Genomic DNA, 14,123 nt, shown 5'->3' with positions numbered 1-14,123 from the left:
GGGGGGGAACCTGTTAGGAACTGGGGGGGATCCTGTCAGCGATCGGGGGGGGATCCTGTCAGGAACTGGGGGGGATCCTGACAGGAACCGGGGGGGGATCCTGTCAGGAACTGGGGAGAATCCTGTCAGGGACCGGGGAGAATCCTGTCAGGAACTGGGGGGGGGATCCTGTCAGGAACCGGGGGGGGGAATCCTGTCAGGACCCGGGGGGGGAACCTGTTAGGAACTGGGGGGGATCCTGTCAGCGATCGGGGGGGGATCCTGTCAGGAACTGGGGGGGATCCTGACAGGAACCGGGGGGGGATCCTGTCAGGAACTGGGGAGAATCCTGTCAGGGACCGGGGAGAATCCTGTCAGGAACTGGGGGGGGGATCCTGTCAGGAACCGGGGGGGGGAATCCTGTCAGGACCCGGGGGGGGAACCTGTTAGGAACTGGGGGGGATCCTGTCAGCGATCGGGGGGGGATCCTGTCAGGAACTGGGGGGGATCCTGACAGGAACCGGGGGGGGATCCTGTCAGGAACTGGGGAGAATCCTGTCAGGGACCGGGGAGAATCCTGTCAGGAACTGGGGGGGGGATCCTGTCAGGAACCGGGGGGGGGAATCCTGTCAGGACCCGGGGGGGGAACCTGTTAGGAACTGGGGGGGATCCTGTCAGCGATCGGGGGGGATCCTGTCAGGAACCGGGGGGGGATCCTGTCAGGAACTGGGGAGAATCCTGTCAGGAACCGGGGGGAGAATCCTGTCAGGAACTGGGGGGGGATCCTGTCAGGAACCGGGGGGGGGGATCCTGTCAGGAACCGGGGGGGGGGATCCTGTCAGGAACCGGGGGGGGGGAATCCTGTCAGGGACTGGGGGCGGGGAATTCTGTCAGGGACCAGGGCGGGTCCTCTCAGCGATCGGGGCGGGTCCTGTGAGCAATCGAGGCGGTACCTCTCCAACCGGGGGCGGTCCCTCGCCGACCGGGGCTGTCTGCCTGGACCCGGGGCGGTCCCTCCGGAGCGGGGACGATCACCCCCGGGTCCGGTGCGGTCCCTCCGTGTCGGTCCCCGTCAGACGCCGCTGTGAGGAAACCCCCAGGAGGGCGGGAAAATTCCCGCCTTTTTCCTTCCTTCCCCCCCCCCCCCAACACCCCCCTCAGGGCGTGGGATGGGGGACATGGAGGTGTGGGGGGGGGGGGGGGGCGGGGCTGAGGGGACATGGGGACCCTCTGGGGACGTGGGGGTGGCAGGAGGACCCCAAGGAGACATAGGGACCTTCTGGGGACCTGGAGGTGGCAGGAGGACCCTAGGAGGACATGGGGTGGCAGGGGGACCCCAAGGGACATGGGGGTGGCAGGGGGACCTTCTGGGGACATGGGGACTCTCTGGGGACCTGGGGGTGGCAGGAGGACCCCAAGGGATGTGGGGAGCTTCTGGGGACATGGGGATGGCAGGAGGACCCCAAGGGACATGGGGACCCTCTGGGGATGTGGCAGTGGCAGGAGGACCTTCTGGGGACATGGGAAGCTTCTGGGGACATGGGGGTGGCAGGAGGACCCCAAGGGACATGGGGGTGGCAGGGGGACCTTCTGGGGACATGGGGGCCCTCTGGGGACATGGGGATGGCAGGAGGACCCCAAGGAGACATAGGGACCTTCTGGAGACCTGGAGGTGGCAGGAGGACCCTAGGAGGACATGGGGGTGGCAGGAGGACCCCAAGGGACATGGGGGTGGCGGGAAGACCCCAAGGGACATGGTGACCCTCTGGGGATGTGGCAGTGGCAGGAGGACCTTCTGGGGACATGGGGGTGGCAGGAAGACCCCAAGGGGACACGGGAACATGGAGGTGGCAGTAGGACCTCAAGGAGATATCGGGACCTTCTGGGGACCTGGAGGTGGTCTGAAGACGCCAAGGGACATGGTGACCCTGTGGGGATGTGGTGGTGGCAGGAGGACCTTCTGGGGACACAGGGACCCTCTGGGGACATGGGGGTGGCAGGAAAGCCCCAAGGGACATGATGACCCTCTGGGGATGTGGCGGTGGCAGGAGGACCTTCTGGGGACACGGGGACCCTCTGGGGACATGGGGGTGGCAGGAGAACCCCAAGGGGACATGGAGATGCCAGGAGGACTCCAAGGGGACACGGGCACACAGACCCCAAGGGGATGCGGTGACACCGGATGGACCCCATGGGGCTGCACCCCCCACCTTGAGGATGACCCAACCCCTTCCCCCCCGCCATGGCCCTGGGGGGTCCCCGTCCCCTTGTGCGTGTGTCCCCCTCAGAAGCCCTTGATGTGACAATAGGCTTCCAGGCTGGCGAAGAGGATGTAGAGGAGCCAGAGGCCGAGGAAGAGGCCGGCGGTGAGGAGTTTGGGGGTGCGGGGCCCCCCCAGCTCGCCCCCGATGTGGGGCCGGCGGCGGTACATGAGGACGCTGATGCAGACGAAGGCGAAGATGGTGAAGAGGGTGACGGAGAAGGCCAAGGTCCCCGTCTGGACCTCGAAGTCCCGGCCTTGGGCCGCCCAGTAAATGGCGGCCACCGACCAGGCCACCCCCAGCCCCAGGAAGACGTTGACGGCGTTGGAGCCCGTGACGTTGCCGATGGAGGCGTCCGCGCACTGGTCCTGCAGCGCCGCCACCTTGCTGGCGAAGGTGTCTGCGGGGACAGGGGGGACGGTGTGGGGGACGTGGGGAGGTGGGGATGGGGACACGGGGTGGGCATGGGGACATGGGCATGGGGAAATGGAGATGGGGACATGGGGTGGGCATGGGGACATGAGATGGGCATGAGGACATGGGCATGAGGACATGGGCATGGGGACACGAGGTGGACATTGGGACATGGGGAGGGCATGGGGACATGGGGAGGGCATGGGGACATGAGATGGGCATGAGGACATGGGCATGGGGACACAAGGTGGACATTGGGACATGGGCATGGGGAGATGGAGATGGGGACATGGGGTGGGCATGGGGACATGAGATGGGCATGAGGACATGGGCATGGGGACACGAGGTGGACATTGGGACATGGGGAGGGCATGGGGACATGGGCATGGGGAGATGGAGATGGGGACATGGGATGGGCATGAGGACATGGGCATGGGGACACAAGGTGGACATTGGGACATGGGCATGGGGAGATGGAGATGGGGACATGGGCGTGGGGACACGAGGTGGACATTGGGACATGGGGAGGGCATGGGGACATGGACATGGGGACATGAGATGGGAACATGGGCATGGGGACATGGGATGGGCATGAGGACATGGGCATGGGGACACGAGGTGGACATTGGGACATGGGGGGGACATGGGGACAGAGGGAGATGGGACACAAGGTGGACATTGGGACATGAGATGGGCATGAGGACGTGCCCTTTCCCTTCTCCCTCTCCCCTCTCCCCATCCTCTCTCCCTCTCCCTCTCCCTCTCCCTCTCCTCTTCCCTTTCCCCTCTTCTCTTCACCCCTCTCCATCTCCCTCTCCCTTCTCCCTCTCCCTTCTCCCTCTCCCTCTCCTCTCCCTCTCCCTCTCCCTCTCCCTCTCCCTCTCCCTCTCCCTCTCCCTCTCCCTCTCCCTCTCCCTCTCCCTTCTCCCTCTCCCTCTCCCTCTCCTCTTCCTCTCCTCTCCCTCTCCCTCTCCCTCTCCCTCTCCCTCTCCTCTTCCTCTTCCTCTCCCTCTCCCTCTCCCTCTCCCTCTCCCTTCTCCCTCTCCCTCTCCTCTTCCTCTTCCTCTCCCTCTCCCTCTCCCTCTCCCTCTCCCTCTCCCTCTCCCTCTCCCTCTCCCCTTTCCCTCTTCCCATCCTCCTCTCTCCTCTTCCCTTTCCCTTCTTCTCTTCACCCCTCTCCATCTCCATTTCCCCCCTCCCTCTCCCTTCTCCATCCCCTCTCCCTCTTCCCCTCCCTCCCTCCCTCCCTCTCTCCTTCCTTCCCCACCCCCCCCCAGCCCTCACCGGGGATGGAGGTGCCGAGGGCCACGAAGACGACGGCGTTGACGGAGTCCTTGAGGCCCACGGTGCAGCCGAAGTGGGCGGCCAGGTCCCCGATGAGGGCGGTGAGGACGCCGATGAGGAGGATGGAGACGCCGAAGCAAGCCCAGCCGTTGCAGTACTCGGTGGGGGGGACGCAGGCGAAGAGGACCTTCCAGAAGACCGTCAGGAAGTGCATGACGTAGTCGAAGCAGGAGGGCAGCCGCTCCTCTCGCCCGTCCTCCTCCTCCTCCTCCTCGCCTGCCGGGGAAGGGTCACCCTCAGCGCCCGCGGGGGGCTCCCCGCACCCGGGGGGGGGGGGGTGGCCACAAGGGGATTGTCCCCAGGGTGGTGGCCCCCAGGGTGCTTGTCCCAAGGTGCTTCACCACAGCGTGGTGGCCCCAGGGTGGTGATGGCCACGGGGTGGTGGCCACAAGGTGGTGGCCACAGGGTGCATGGTCTCAGGGTGGTGGCCCCAGGGTGCTTGTCCCAAGGTGGTTGAGCCCCAGGGTGGTGGCCACAGGGTGTACGCTCTCAGGGTGGTGGCCCCAGGGTGCTTGTCCCAAGGTGCTTCACCACAGTGTGGTGGCCCCAGGATGGTGGTGGCCACGGGGTGGTGGCCACGGGGTGCATGGTCTCAGGGTGGTGGCCCCCAGGGTGCTTGTCCCAAGGTGCTTCACCACAGCGTGGTGGCCCCAGGGTGGTGGTGGCCACGGGGTGCATGGTCTCAGGGTGGTGGCCCCCAGGGTGCTTGTCCCAAGGTGCTTCACCACAGCGTGGTAGCCCCAGGGTGGTGGTGGCCACGGGGTGGTGGCCACAGGGTGCATAGTCTCAGGGTGGTGGCCCCCAGGGTGCTTGTCCCAAGGTGCTTGGCCACGGGGTGGTGGCCACAAGGTGGTGGCCACGGGGTGCATGGTCTCAGGGTGGTGGCCCCCAGGGTGCTTGTCCCAAGGTGCTTGGCCACAGGGTGGTGGCCACAAGGTGGTGGCCACAGGGTGCATGGTCTCAGGGTGGTGGCCCCCAGGGTGCTTGTCCCAAGGTGCTTGGCCACAGGGTGGTGGCCACAAGGTGGTGGCCACGGGGTGCATTGTCTCAGGGTGGTGGCCCCCAGGGTGCTTGTCCCAAGGTGCTTCACCACAGCGTGGTGGCCCCAGGGTAGTGGTGGCCACAGGGTGGTGGCAACAGAGTGGTGGCCCCCCGGGTGCTTGTCCCAAGGTGGTTGAGCCCCAGGGTGGTGGCCACAGGGTGTACGCTCTCAGGGTGGTTGCCCCAGGGTGCGTTGTCTCAGGGTGGTGGCCTCAGGGTAGTGGCCGCAAGGTGGTGTTCCAAGGTCTCAGGGTGCTTGGCCCCTGGGGGGGTGGCCCCAGGGTGGTGGTGGCCCCAGGGTGGTGGTGGCCCTAGGGTGCTTGTCCCAAGGTGTTTGGCCCCAGGGTGCATGGTCCCAGGATGCTTGTCCCCAGGGTGGTGGCCCCAGGGCTGGATGTCCCCACGGCTGGGGACCCACCTGCACTGACGGTGATGGCTTCCAGGAACTGCTCCCTCCAGGAGTGCGTCCCGATGACCATGGCCAGGTTGGTCTTCTTGATCAGCTTGTCCACCGTGTTCTGTGGGGACATGTCCGTGTTCCCCTTGTCCCCCACGTCCCCGTGTCACCTGACCTCCCCGTCCCCGCTGGTCACCTTGAAGTCGTAGGACTCCTCGATGATGACCTCCAGCTTGCAGTTCTCCCCCAGGATGGGTTTGCCCATCTCGGCGATGCGCCGAGCCTCCTCCTCCTCCGCGGAGAGCTTCCGGTCACCGTCTGCTGCGGGGACACCGTGGGGGGACACGGCGTGGGGACACCACATGGAGACACGGCACGGGGACACGGTGGGGGGACATCACGTGGAGACATGGCGTGGGGACACGGCGTGGGGACCTGGCATGGGGGGACACCACATGGAGACACGGTGTGGGGACACGGTGTGGGGACACCACATGGAGACACGGTGTGGGGACACCACGTGGGCTCACCACATGGAGACACGGTGTGGGGACACGGTGTGGGGACACCACATGGAGACATGGCATGGGGACACCACGTGGGCTCACCACATGGAGACACGGTGTGGGGACATGGCATGGGCATGGGGACATGGTGTGAGGACACCGTGTGGGGACACCACATGGAGAGACAGCATGGGGACACCACATGGGGACACGGCGTGGGGACATGGCATGGGCGTGGGGACATGGTGTGGGGACACCGTGTGGAGACATGGCATGGGGACACCACATGGGGACACCACGTGGGGACATGGTGTGGGGACAGAGCGTGGGGACATGGTGTGGGGACACGGTGTGGGGACATGGCATGGGGACACCACATGGGGACACCACGTGGGGACACCACATGGGGACATGGTGTGGGGACACCACATGGGGACAGAGCGTGGGGACATGGTGTGGGGACACGGTGTGGGGACATGGCATGGGGACACCACATGGAGACACAGCGTGGGGACATGGCATGGGGACACGGTGTGGGGACATGGTGTGGGACATGTGGGGACATTGTGACATGGGGACACAACATGGGGCACGGGGACGTGGTGTGAGGTGTGGAGACATGGCATGGGGACACTGTGTGGGGACACGGCGTGGGGACATGCCATGGGGTGTGGGGACACGGCATGGGGACATGGCATGGGGACATGGCACGGGGTGACCGTAGGTGACACGGGGACGTGGCGCAGGACACGGGGACAGCAGGATCCGTCCCCCCACCAGCGCCGAGGATGACGATGACGATGATGATGACGATGACGACGAAGGCTCCTACCTTGGGTGAGCAGAAGGGCTGCGGAGAGAGGAAGAAGAAGGTGGTGAGATGCCACCAGGGCTCAGCCCCACCACAACCCCAGCTGCCCCGCCCCGGCCACACCCCGACCACGCCCCCCCTCCCCGACCACACCCAGGCCACGCCCCGGCCACGCCCGTACCCGAGATGCCCCGTTTGAGCCACCGCGGCTGCCCCAGCTCGATGAAGAAGTTGTCCTTCTTCTCGTACTCCTCATCGTCCACGATCTTCACCTGCAGCGTCTTCCTGGGGACGGGGACACACACACACACACGGCGCCGTCACCGTCACCCCCAGGGGACCCATGACGCCCCACGGGGATGAGGGGGGGCAGGAACTGGCCACACGGGCCACCTTCTGCCCCGTGGGACCCGTGTGCTGGGGGTTGTCCCCATGGTTGTAGTGTCCCCAGTGTAGGGTGGCAATGGCCAACCAGAGCCCTCTCTGTCCATCCACCCACCCATCTGTCTGTCCATCCATCCATCCATGTGTCCATCCATCCTTCCATCTCTCCACCCATCCGTCCACCTTTCCATCCATCCATCTCTCCGTCTGTCCATCCATCCCTTCACCTTTCCGTCCATGTGTCCATCCACCTCTTCATCCATCCATCTCTCCATCTGTCATCTGTTCACCCATCCTTCCATCTGTCTCTTAATCCATCCATCCATCCCTCTCCCACCATCCATCTCTCCATCTCTCCATCCCTCCACATCCATGTCCATCCATCATCCATCCACCCTTCCATCCATCTCTCCATCTCCATCTCCTCATCTCCATTCCTCCACATCCATGTCCATTCACCATCCATCCACCCACCCATCCATCCCTCCATCCATCTCTCCATCTCCACCTCTTCATCTCCATCGCTCCATCCCTCAATGTCCATCCATCCCTCCATCCATGTGTTCATCCATCCATCATCCATCCATCTCTCCATCATCCATCCGTCCACCCATCCACCCCTCCATCCATCTCTCCAGCTCTCCATCCATCCATGTCCATCCATCATCCATCCCTCCATCCCTCCATCATCCATCCATCCATCCCTCTCCCACCATCCATCTCTCCATCTCTCCATGTCCATCCATCATCCATCCATCCATGTGCCCATCCATCCGTCCATCCATCCATCTCTCCATCCCTCCATCCATCCATATCCATCCATCCATCCCTCTCCCACCATCCATCTCTCCATCTCCATCTCTCCATCCATCCCTCCATCTCTCCACTCCTCCACCCATCCATGTCCATCCCTCCATCCCTCCTTCTCCCACCATCCATCCCTCTCTCCATCTCCATCCCTCCATCCCTCCCTCCACTGCAATGAGGTAATCGTGCAAGGGATGGTTGTGCAAGGGATGGTCGTGTGAGGGGTGATCGAGTGTGGGTTGGGCGTGCAAGGGGTGGTCGTCCAGTGGATGGACGTGCCAGAGATGGTCCTACAAGAGATGATTGTGCGATGGGTGATCATGCAATGGGTGGCCGAGCACGGGTTGGGCGTGCAATGGGTGGCCGTGCAAGGGGTGGCCGTGCAAGACCCAGCCGTGCGAGGGGGTGGATGTGCAAGGAGTGGTTGTCCAACGGATGGACGTGCCAGAGATGGTCCTACAAGGGATGGTTGTGCGATGGGTGATCATGCAACGGGTGGCCGAGCATGGGTTGGGCGTGCAAGGGGTGGCCGTGCAAGGGGTGGCCGTGCGAGGGGGCGGCCGTGCGAGGGCCGGCGTCTCACGCGGTCTCGTCGTTGCGGAACTCCAGCTCCCCGCAGGCGTCCTCGTAGTGGACGCCGCCGCCGCGGGCCGTGCCCTCCAGGGTGCGGTAGGGCAGGAGGACGGTGCCCCGCGCCCCCGAGCTCCGCACCACCGTCACCTCCACCGTGCCCTGGCACTCGCTGACGTGCAACAGCCGGTCCTGGAAGGTGAAGATGCCGGCGTGGTCGTCGTCCAAGATGGTGACGGTGGCCACCAAGGGGGCCACCAGGCGGCCCTTGGGGTGCTCGGCCGAGTCGGCCTCGAACATTCCCTCGGCGTCGCCCACCCGGAGGTTGAGGAGGCGGACGAAGAAGTGCTCGTCTTCCTCGAAGATGTCGTCGTCGATGATGCCGATCTTCAGCTCCTTCTGGGTCTCCCCCGGCTTGAAGATGAGCGTCCCCTCGCTGTACTCGTAGTCGGAGCCCGCTTTGGCCGAGCCGTCCTCCGTCTTGTAGTCCACGTAGAAGGTGTGGTTGGCCTCGGCCCCCTGCTGGCAAGCCACCGAGAGGGTGACGGAGCCGCAGTTCTCCAGGCAGTGGTAGAGGCAGGGCTCGAAGAAGATGCGGCTGCAGGTCTCCTCCTCGGCGTCCGAGGGCACCTCCAGGAGGGTGGAGGACCTCTTGGAGAACTCGGCTACGTGTTTCTTGAGGATGTTGCCCGCCCCGGTCATCATGCGGGTGGCCTGGATGCGGTAGAAGGCCCGGCTCTTCTGCTGGTGGAGGAGGGCGTAGTAGTTGGCCATGTCCACCAGTTGCTCCAGCTCCTTCTCCGGGTGCTTCTGCTTGAGGTCCTTCAGGATCTGGATGACCTCCCGTCGGCTCTCGTCCAGCTCCTTCTCCTCCGGGGTGGGGGCGGGGAGGGCGGGGGAGGCGGGGAGGCCTTCGGCCTCGCGGCGCTCGGGGCCACCCCCGGGGAAGCCGCCGTCCATCTCGATGCCCTTGGGGAGCTCCCCCTCGGTGCCGATGATGATGCCGCTACGGGGGTCGGCCCGGTAGCGCTTGTAGACGTACTTGTAGAAGAGGAGACGCTTGTCGGCCGCCCAGGCGAAGACCACGCAGACGGGGAAGAAGACGAGGGTGAGGAGGGCTTCCCAAACCTGCACCACCCCGGGGGAGATGACGGCCAAGATCAGGTAGAGCCAGATGTAGGCGAAGATGCTCCAGGAGGCCGTGACGAAGAAGACCCGCAGGTGTTTGATCTTGCGGCTCTCGCCGCTGGGGATGACGTAGACGCAGACGGCGATGACCACGAACATGTTGAAGGCCGCGCTGCCCACGATGGTGCCGGGACCCAGCTCCCCAGCCTGGAAGTTGTGACCGCACACCTCGATGACGGAGAGGAGGATCTCGGGGGCGGAGGAGCCCAGGGCCATGAGGGTGAGGTTGGAGACCGTCTCGTTCCAGATGCGGACGGTGCCGATGCTGGTCTCCCCGTTGGCCTTGGTGATGGTGATCTCCTTCTCCTTGGAGGTGATGACCTCGATGGAGGCCATGAAGCGGTCGGCGATGATGGAGACCCCCAGGAACATGTACATCATGGCCACGAAGTAGACGATGGCGCGGGCCGCCTTGTCGCCGAAGGAGGGGTTGTCGGGTTGCCAGACGGGCAGGAGGACGCCGGGTTGGCAGCGGTTGGAGCCCTGGCAGGTCCCGTTGGCCTCGGCCGCCGGCTCCGGGGCGCAGGGCTCGGCCAGCAGCAGGGCGGCCACCAACGCCGCCCGCCGGGCCGCCATCCCCACGGCTCCCACCTGGGGGGACAGAGAAGGGCTCAGGGTGGGCCAGGGGGCTCCTTAAAGCCACGGGGCTACTTAAAGGCTGGGGGGGCTACTTAAAGGCCTGGGGGGCTCGTTAAAGCCACAGGGCTACTTAAAGGCATGGGGGGCTACTTAAAGGTTTCGAGGGCTACTTAAAGGCCTGGGGGGCTCCTTAAAGCCACGGGGCTACTTAAAGGCTGGGGGGGCTACTTAAAGGCCTGGGGGGCTCGTTAAAGCCACAGGGCTACTTAAAGGCTTAGAGGGCTACTTAAAGGTCTGGGGGGCTCATTAAAGCCACAGGGCTACTTAAAGGCCTGGGGGGCTACTTAAAGGTTTAGAGGGCTACTTAAAGGCCTGGGGGGCTCGTTAAAGCCACAGGGCTACTTAAAGGCTTAGAGGGCTACTTAAAGGTCTGTGGGGCTCGTTAAAGCCACAGGGCTACTTAAAGGCTTAGAGGGCTACTTAAAGGTCTGTGGGGCTCATTAAAGCCACAGGGCTACTTAAAGGCCTGGGGGGCTACTTAAAGGTTTAGAGGGCTACTTAAAGGCTGGGGGGCTCGTTAAAGCCACAGGGCTACTTGAAGGCCTGGGGGGCTACTTGAAGGCCTGGGGGGCTACTTAAAGGTTTGGGGGGCTACTTAAATGCTTAGAGGGCTACTTAAAGGTCTGTGGGGCTCGTTAAAGCCACAGGGCTACTTAAAGGTTTAGAGGGCTACTTAAAGGCCTGGGGGGCTCGTTAAAGCCACGGGGCTACTTAAAGGCTTAGAGGGCTACTTAAAGGCCTGGGGGGCTCGTTAAAGCCACGGGGCTACTTAAAGGCTTAGAGGGCTACTTAAAGGTCTGTGGGGCTCATTAAAGCCACAGGGCTACTTAAAGGCCTGGGGGGCTACTTAAAGGTTTAGAGGGCTACTTAAAGGCTGGGGGGCTCGTTAAAGCCACAGGGCTACTTGAAGGCCTGGGGGGCTACTTAAAGGTTTGGGGGGCTACTTAAAGGCTTAGAGGGCTACTTAAAGGTCTGTGGGGCTCGTTAAAGCCACAGGGCTACTTGAAGGCTTAGAGGGCTACTTAAAGACCTGGGGGGCTTGTTAAAGCCATGGGGCTACTTAAAGGCCAGGGGGGGTTCATTAAAGGGGGGGGGGGGGCTCGTTAAGGGCTGGGGGGCTCTGGAATCCCATGGGGCTGGGGGCTGTGGCCGTGGAGTGACACTCAGCTGTGGGGCTGGAGACCACATCTGTGGGGCTGGGCCGGAGCCGTGGGGCTGGGACGGAGCCATGGGGCTGGAGACCACATCCGTGGGTCGATGCTCAGCCATGGGGCTGGGATGGAGCCGTGGGGCTGAGGACCACATCCATGGGGCAACGCTCAGCCATGGGGCTGGGACGGAGCCATGGGGCTGGGACGGAGCCGTGGGGCTGGGGACCACATCTGTGGGGCGACGCTCGGCCGTGGGGCGACGCTCGGCCGTGGGGCTGGGGAGGGAGGGAGCTATGGGGCCGGGGACCCACATGTGTGGGGCGCTGACGAGGGCCGTGGGGGCTGGGGTGGAGCCGTGGGGTGATGCTCAGCCGTGGGGCTGGGGACCACATCCGTGGGGCGACGCTCGGCCGTGGGGCTGGGACGGAGCCGTGGGGCTGGGGACCACATCCGTGGGGCGACGCTAGGCCGTGGGGCCGGGGACCCACATGTGTGGGGCGCTGGCGAGGGCCGTGGGGCGGCCGCAGCCCCCGGGGTTTGGGGGTGCGTGGGCGCTCCCAGGCTCCACCCTGGCAACGGCGTGGTTCCCATGGCAACGGGATGGCAACGGCTATAAAAAGGATGATGGAGAGGGAGCGGGGACCCCCCCACCCCAAATCCCGCCCCCCGCTCTGTGGGGCTGCCCCACAGCGTCGCTGCCCCACGGGGAGCGAGCCCGGCCCCCACGGCTCAGTGGGGAGGGGAGGGCCAGCGCGAGGCCCCGGTGGCCACCGTCCCCCCCCCGTGTGGGGCAACAGCTGGCTCTGCCCCACGGCACTGCCCCACGGCACTGCCCCACAGCACCAGCCCCACGGCACCAGCCCTATTGCTCTGCCCCATTGCATGGCCCCACGGCACCAGCCCCACGGCGCTGCCCCATTGCATGGCCCCATGGCACCAGCCCCACGGCGCTGCCCCATTGTACCAGCTCCACTGCTCCAGCCCCACACCACCAGCCCCATTGCCCCAGCCCCACAGCACCTTCCCCTCCCCAGCCCCACTGCTCCAGCCCCATTAATCTGCCCCACTTCCCCAGCCCCACACCACCAGCACCACTGCACTACCCCACTGCCCCAGCCCCACAGCCCTAGCCCCACACCACCAGCCCCATTGCACTGCCCCACGGCACCAGCCCCATGGCACCAGCCCCATTTCACTGCCCCACACCACCAGCCCCATTGCCCTGCCCCACGGCACCAGCCCCACAGCACCAGCCCCACTGCCCCAGCTCCATTTCACTGCCCCACGGCACCAGCCCCATTGCCCTGCCCCACGGCACCAGCCCCATGGCACCAGCCCCATTTCACTGCCCCACGGCACCAGCCCCATTGCCCTGCCCCACGGCACCAGCCCCACTGCCCCAGCCCCACAGCCCTAGCCCCACACCACCAGCCCCATTGCCCTGCCCCACGGCACCAGCCCCACACCACCAGCCCCATTGCCCTGCCCCATGGCACCAGCCCCACGGCACCAGCCCCACTGCCCCAGCCCCATTTCACTGCCCCACACCACCAGCCCCATTGCCCTGCCCACGGCACCAGCCCCACTGCCCCAGCCCCATTTCACTGCCCCATTGCCCTGCCCCACGGCACCAGCCCCACTGCCCCAGCCCCATTTCACTGCCCCACGGCACCAGCCCCACTGCCCCAGCCCCACAGCCCTAACCCCACACCACCAGCCCCATTGCCCTGCCCCACGGCACCAGCCCCACAGCACCAGCCCCACTGCCCCAGCTCCATTTCACTGCCCCACGGCACCAGCCCCACGGCACCAGCCCCACTGCCCCAGCCCCATTGCCCTGCCCCATGGCACCAGCCCCATGGCACCAGCCCCATTTCACTGCCCCACACCACCAGCCCCATTGCCCTGCCCCACGGCACCAGCCCCACTGCCCCAGCCCCATTGCCCTGCCCACACCCCCAGCCCCATTGCCCTGCCCCACGGCACCAGCCCCACTGCCCCAGCCCCACAGCCCTAACCCCACACCCCCAGCCCCATTGCCCTGCCCCACGGCACCAGCCCCACTGCCCCAGCCCCATTGCCCTGCCCCACACCCCCAGCCCCACACCCCCGTCCCAACGCAGCGCCCTCCGCAACCCGCCGTGGGGCAGAGCCTTGACCCCGGGTAAGTGGTTTTTTTTGGGGGGGGGGGGGGCAGCGCAGCCGCCCCCAGCCCCACATCTCCCCCCCCCCCCTAATTAATTTAATCACCTCCTTCCCGCCTCGGGGCCAAACAATAATTAAACTCGCCGGGAGGTGCAATTTGGTGGGAAAAAGGCAAAAAAGCAGAGTCTTGGAAATAGAGGGGGGGGTTTTTTTGTGACCCCCCCCCCCAACCTCCCCCCCACCCCACCCCCAGCCCCAGGGATATTCCTGCCCCCCCCCCCCCATCCCACCAATTTGGGGTGAAAAACCCTCTTTTTTTTTTTTTTGGGGGGGGGGGAGGGGGAGAGGAGAAAAAAAACTTCCTCGAGACACCCCCCCCCCCACTTCCCCCCCCCCCCCCAAAAAAAAAAAAGGCCCCGGAGCCGGGAATTAAAGTGGGATCGAGCTTTAATCCATGGGGACCCCCCCCCTTTTTTTTTTTTTTTG

The 14,123-nt window shown here is 64.9% G+C and overlaps 1 protein-coding gene across 4 annotated transcripts; it reads right to left on the bottom strand.

The window, feature by feature from the left end:
* Positions 1-2,263: 2,263 nt before the first annotated feature.
* SLC8A2 (solute carrier family 8 member A2) lies at positions 2,264-10,278 on the bottom strand. Of its 4 annotated transcripts, none has more exons than XM_074167895.1 (7): positions 8,528-10,278; positions 6,935-7,038; positions 6,775-6,792; positions 5,633-5,757; positions 5,458-5,557; positions 3,939-4,214; positions 2,264-2,640 (listed from the first exon to the last, which is right to left on the bottom strand). In XM_074167895.1, exons 1-7 carry the CDS (start codon positions 10,276-10,278, stop codon positions 2,264-2,266), a joined length of 2,751 nt encoding a protein of 916 aa, XP_074023996.1. The 4 variants fall into 4 exon arrangements, with proteins under 4 accessions (XP_074023996.1, XP_074023997.1, XP_074023998.1 ...); XM_074167896.1 differs by having other exon boundaries at positions 5,633-5,754; positions 8,528-10,188; XM_074167897.1 differs by lacking the exon at positions 6,775-6,792 and having other exon boundaries at positions 8,528-10,188.
* Between the last annotated feature and the right edge of the window lie 3,845 nt (positions 10,279-14,123).

The sequence above is a fragment of the Numenius arquata genome, unplaced genomic scaffold (genome assembly GCF_964106895.1).
Source record: "Numenius arquata unplaced genomic scaffold, bNumArq3.hap1.1 HAP1_SCAFFOLD_1609, whole genome shotgun sequence".
NCBI classification, from domain to species: domain Eukaryota; kingdom Metazoa; phylum Chordata; class Aves; order Charadriiformes; family Scolopacidae; genus Numenius; species Numenius arquata.
The sequence above is the reverse complement of the archived record's forward strand: the minus strand, read 5'-3'. Positions and strand labels throughout refer to the sequence as shown.

Bases quoted from the DNA above. Each gene is read 5' to 3' on its own strand.
- SLC8A2 (XM_074167895.1), bottom strand. From the start codon at position 10,278: ATGGCGGCCCGGCGGGCGGCGTTGGTGGCCGCCCTGCTGCTGGCCGAG. The intron at 5,558-5,632 runs GTGACCAGCGGG...ATGTCCCCACAG, and splicing joins AGGAGTCCTACGACTTCAAG to AACACGGTGGACAAGCTGAT. The intron at 2,641-3,938 runs GTGAGGGCTGGG...CTGTCCCCGCAG, and splicing joins CCTCGGCACCTCCATCCCCG to ACACCTTCGCCAGCAAGGTG.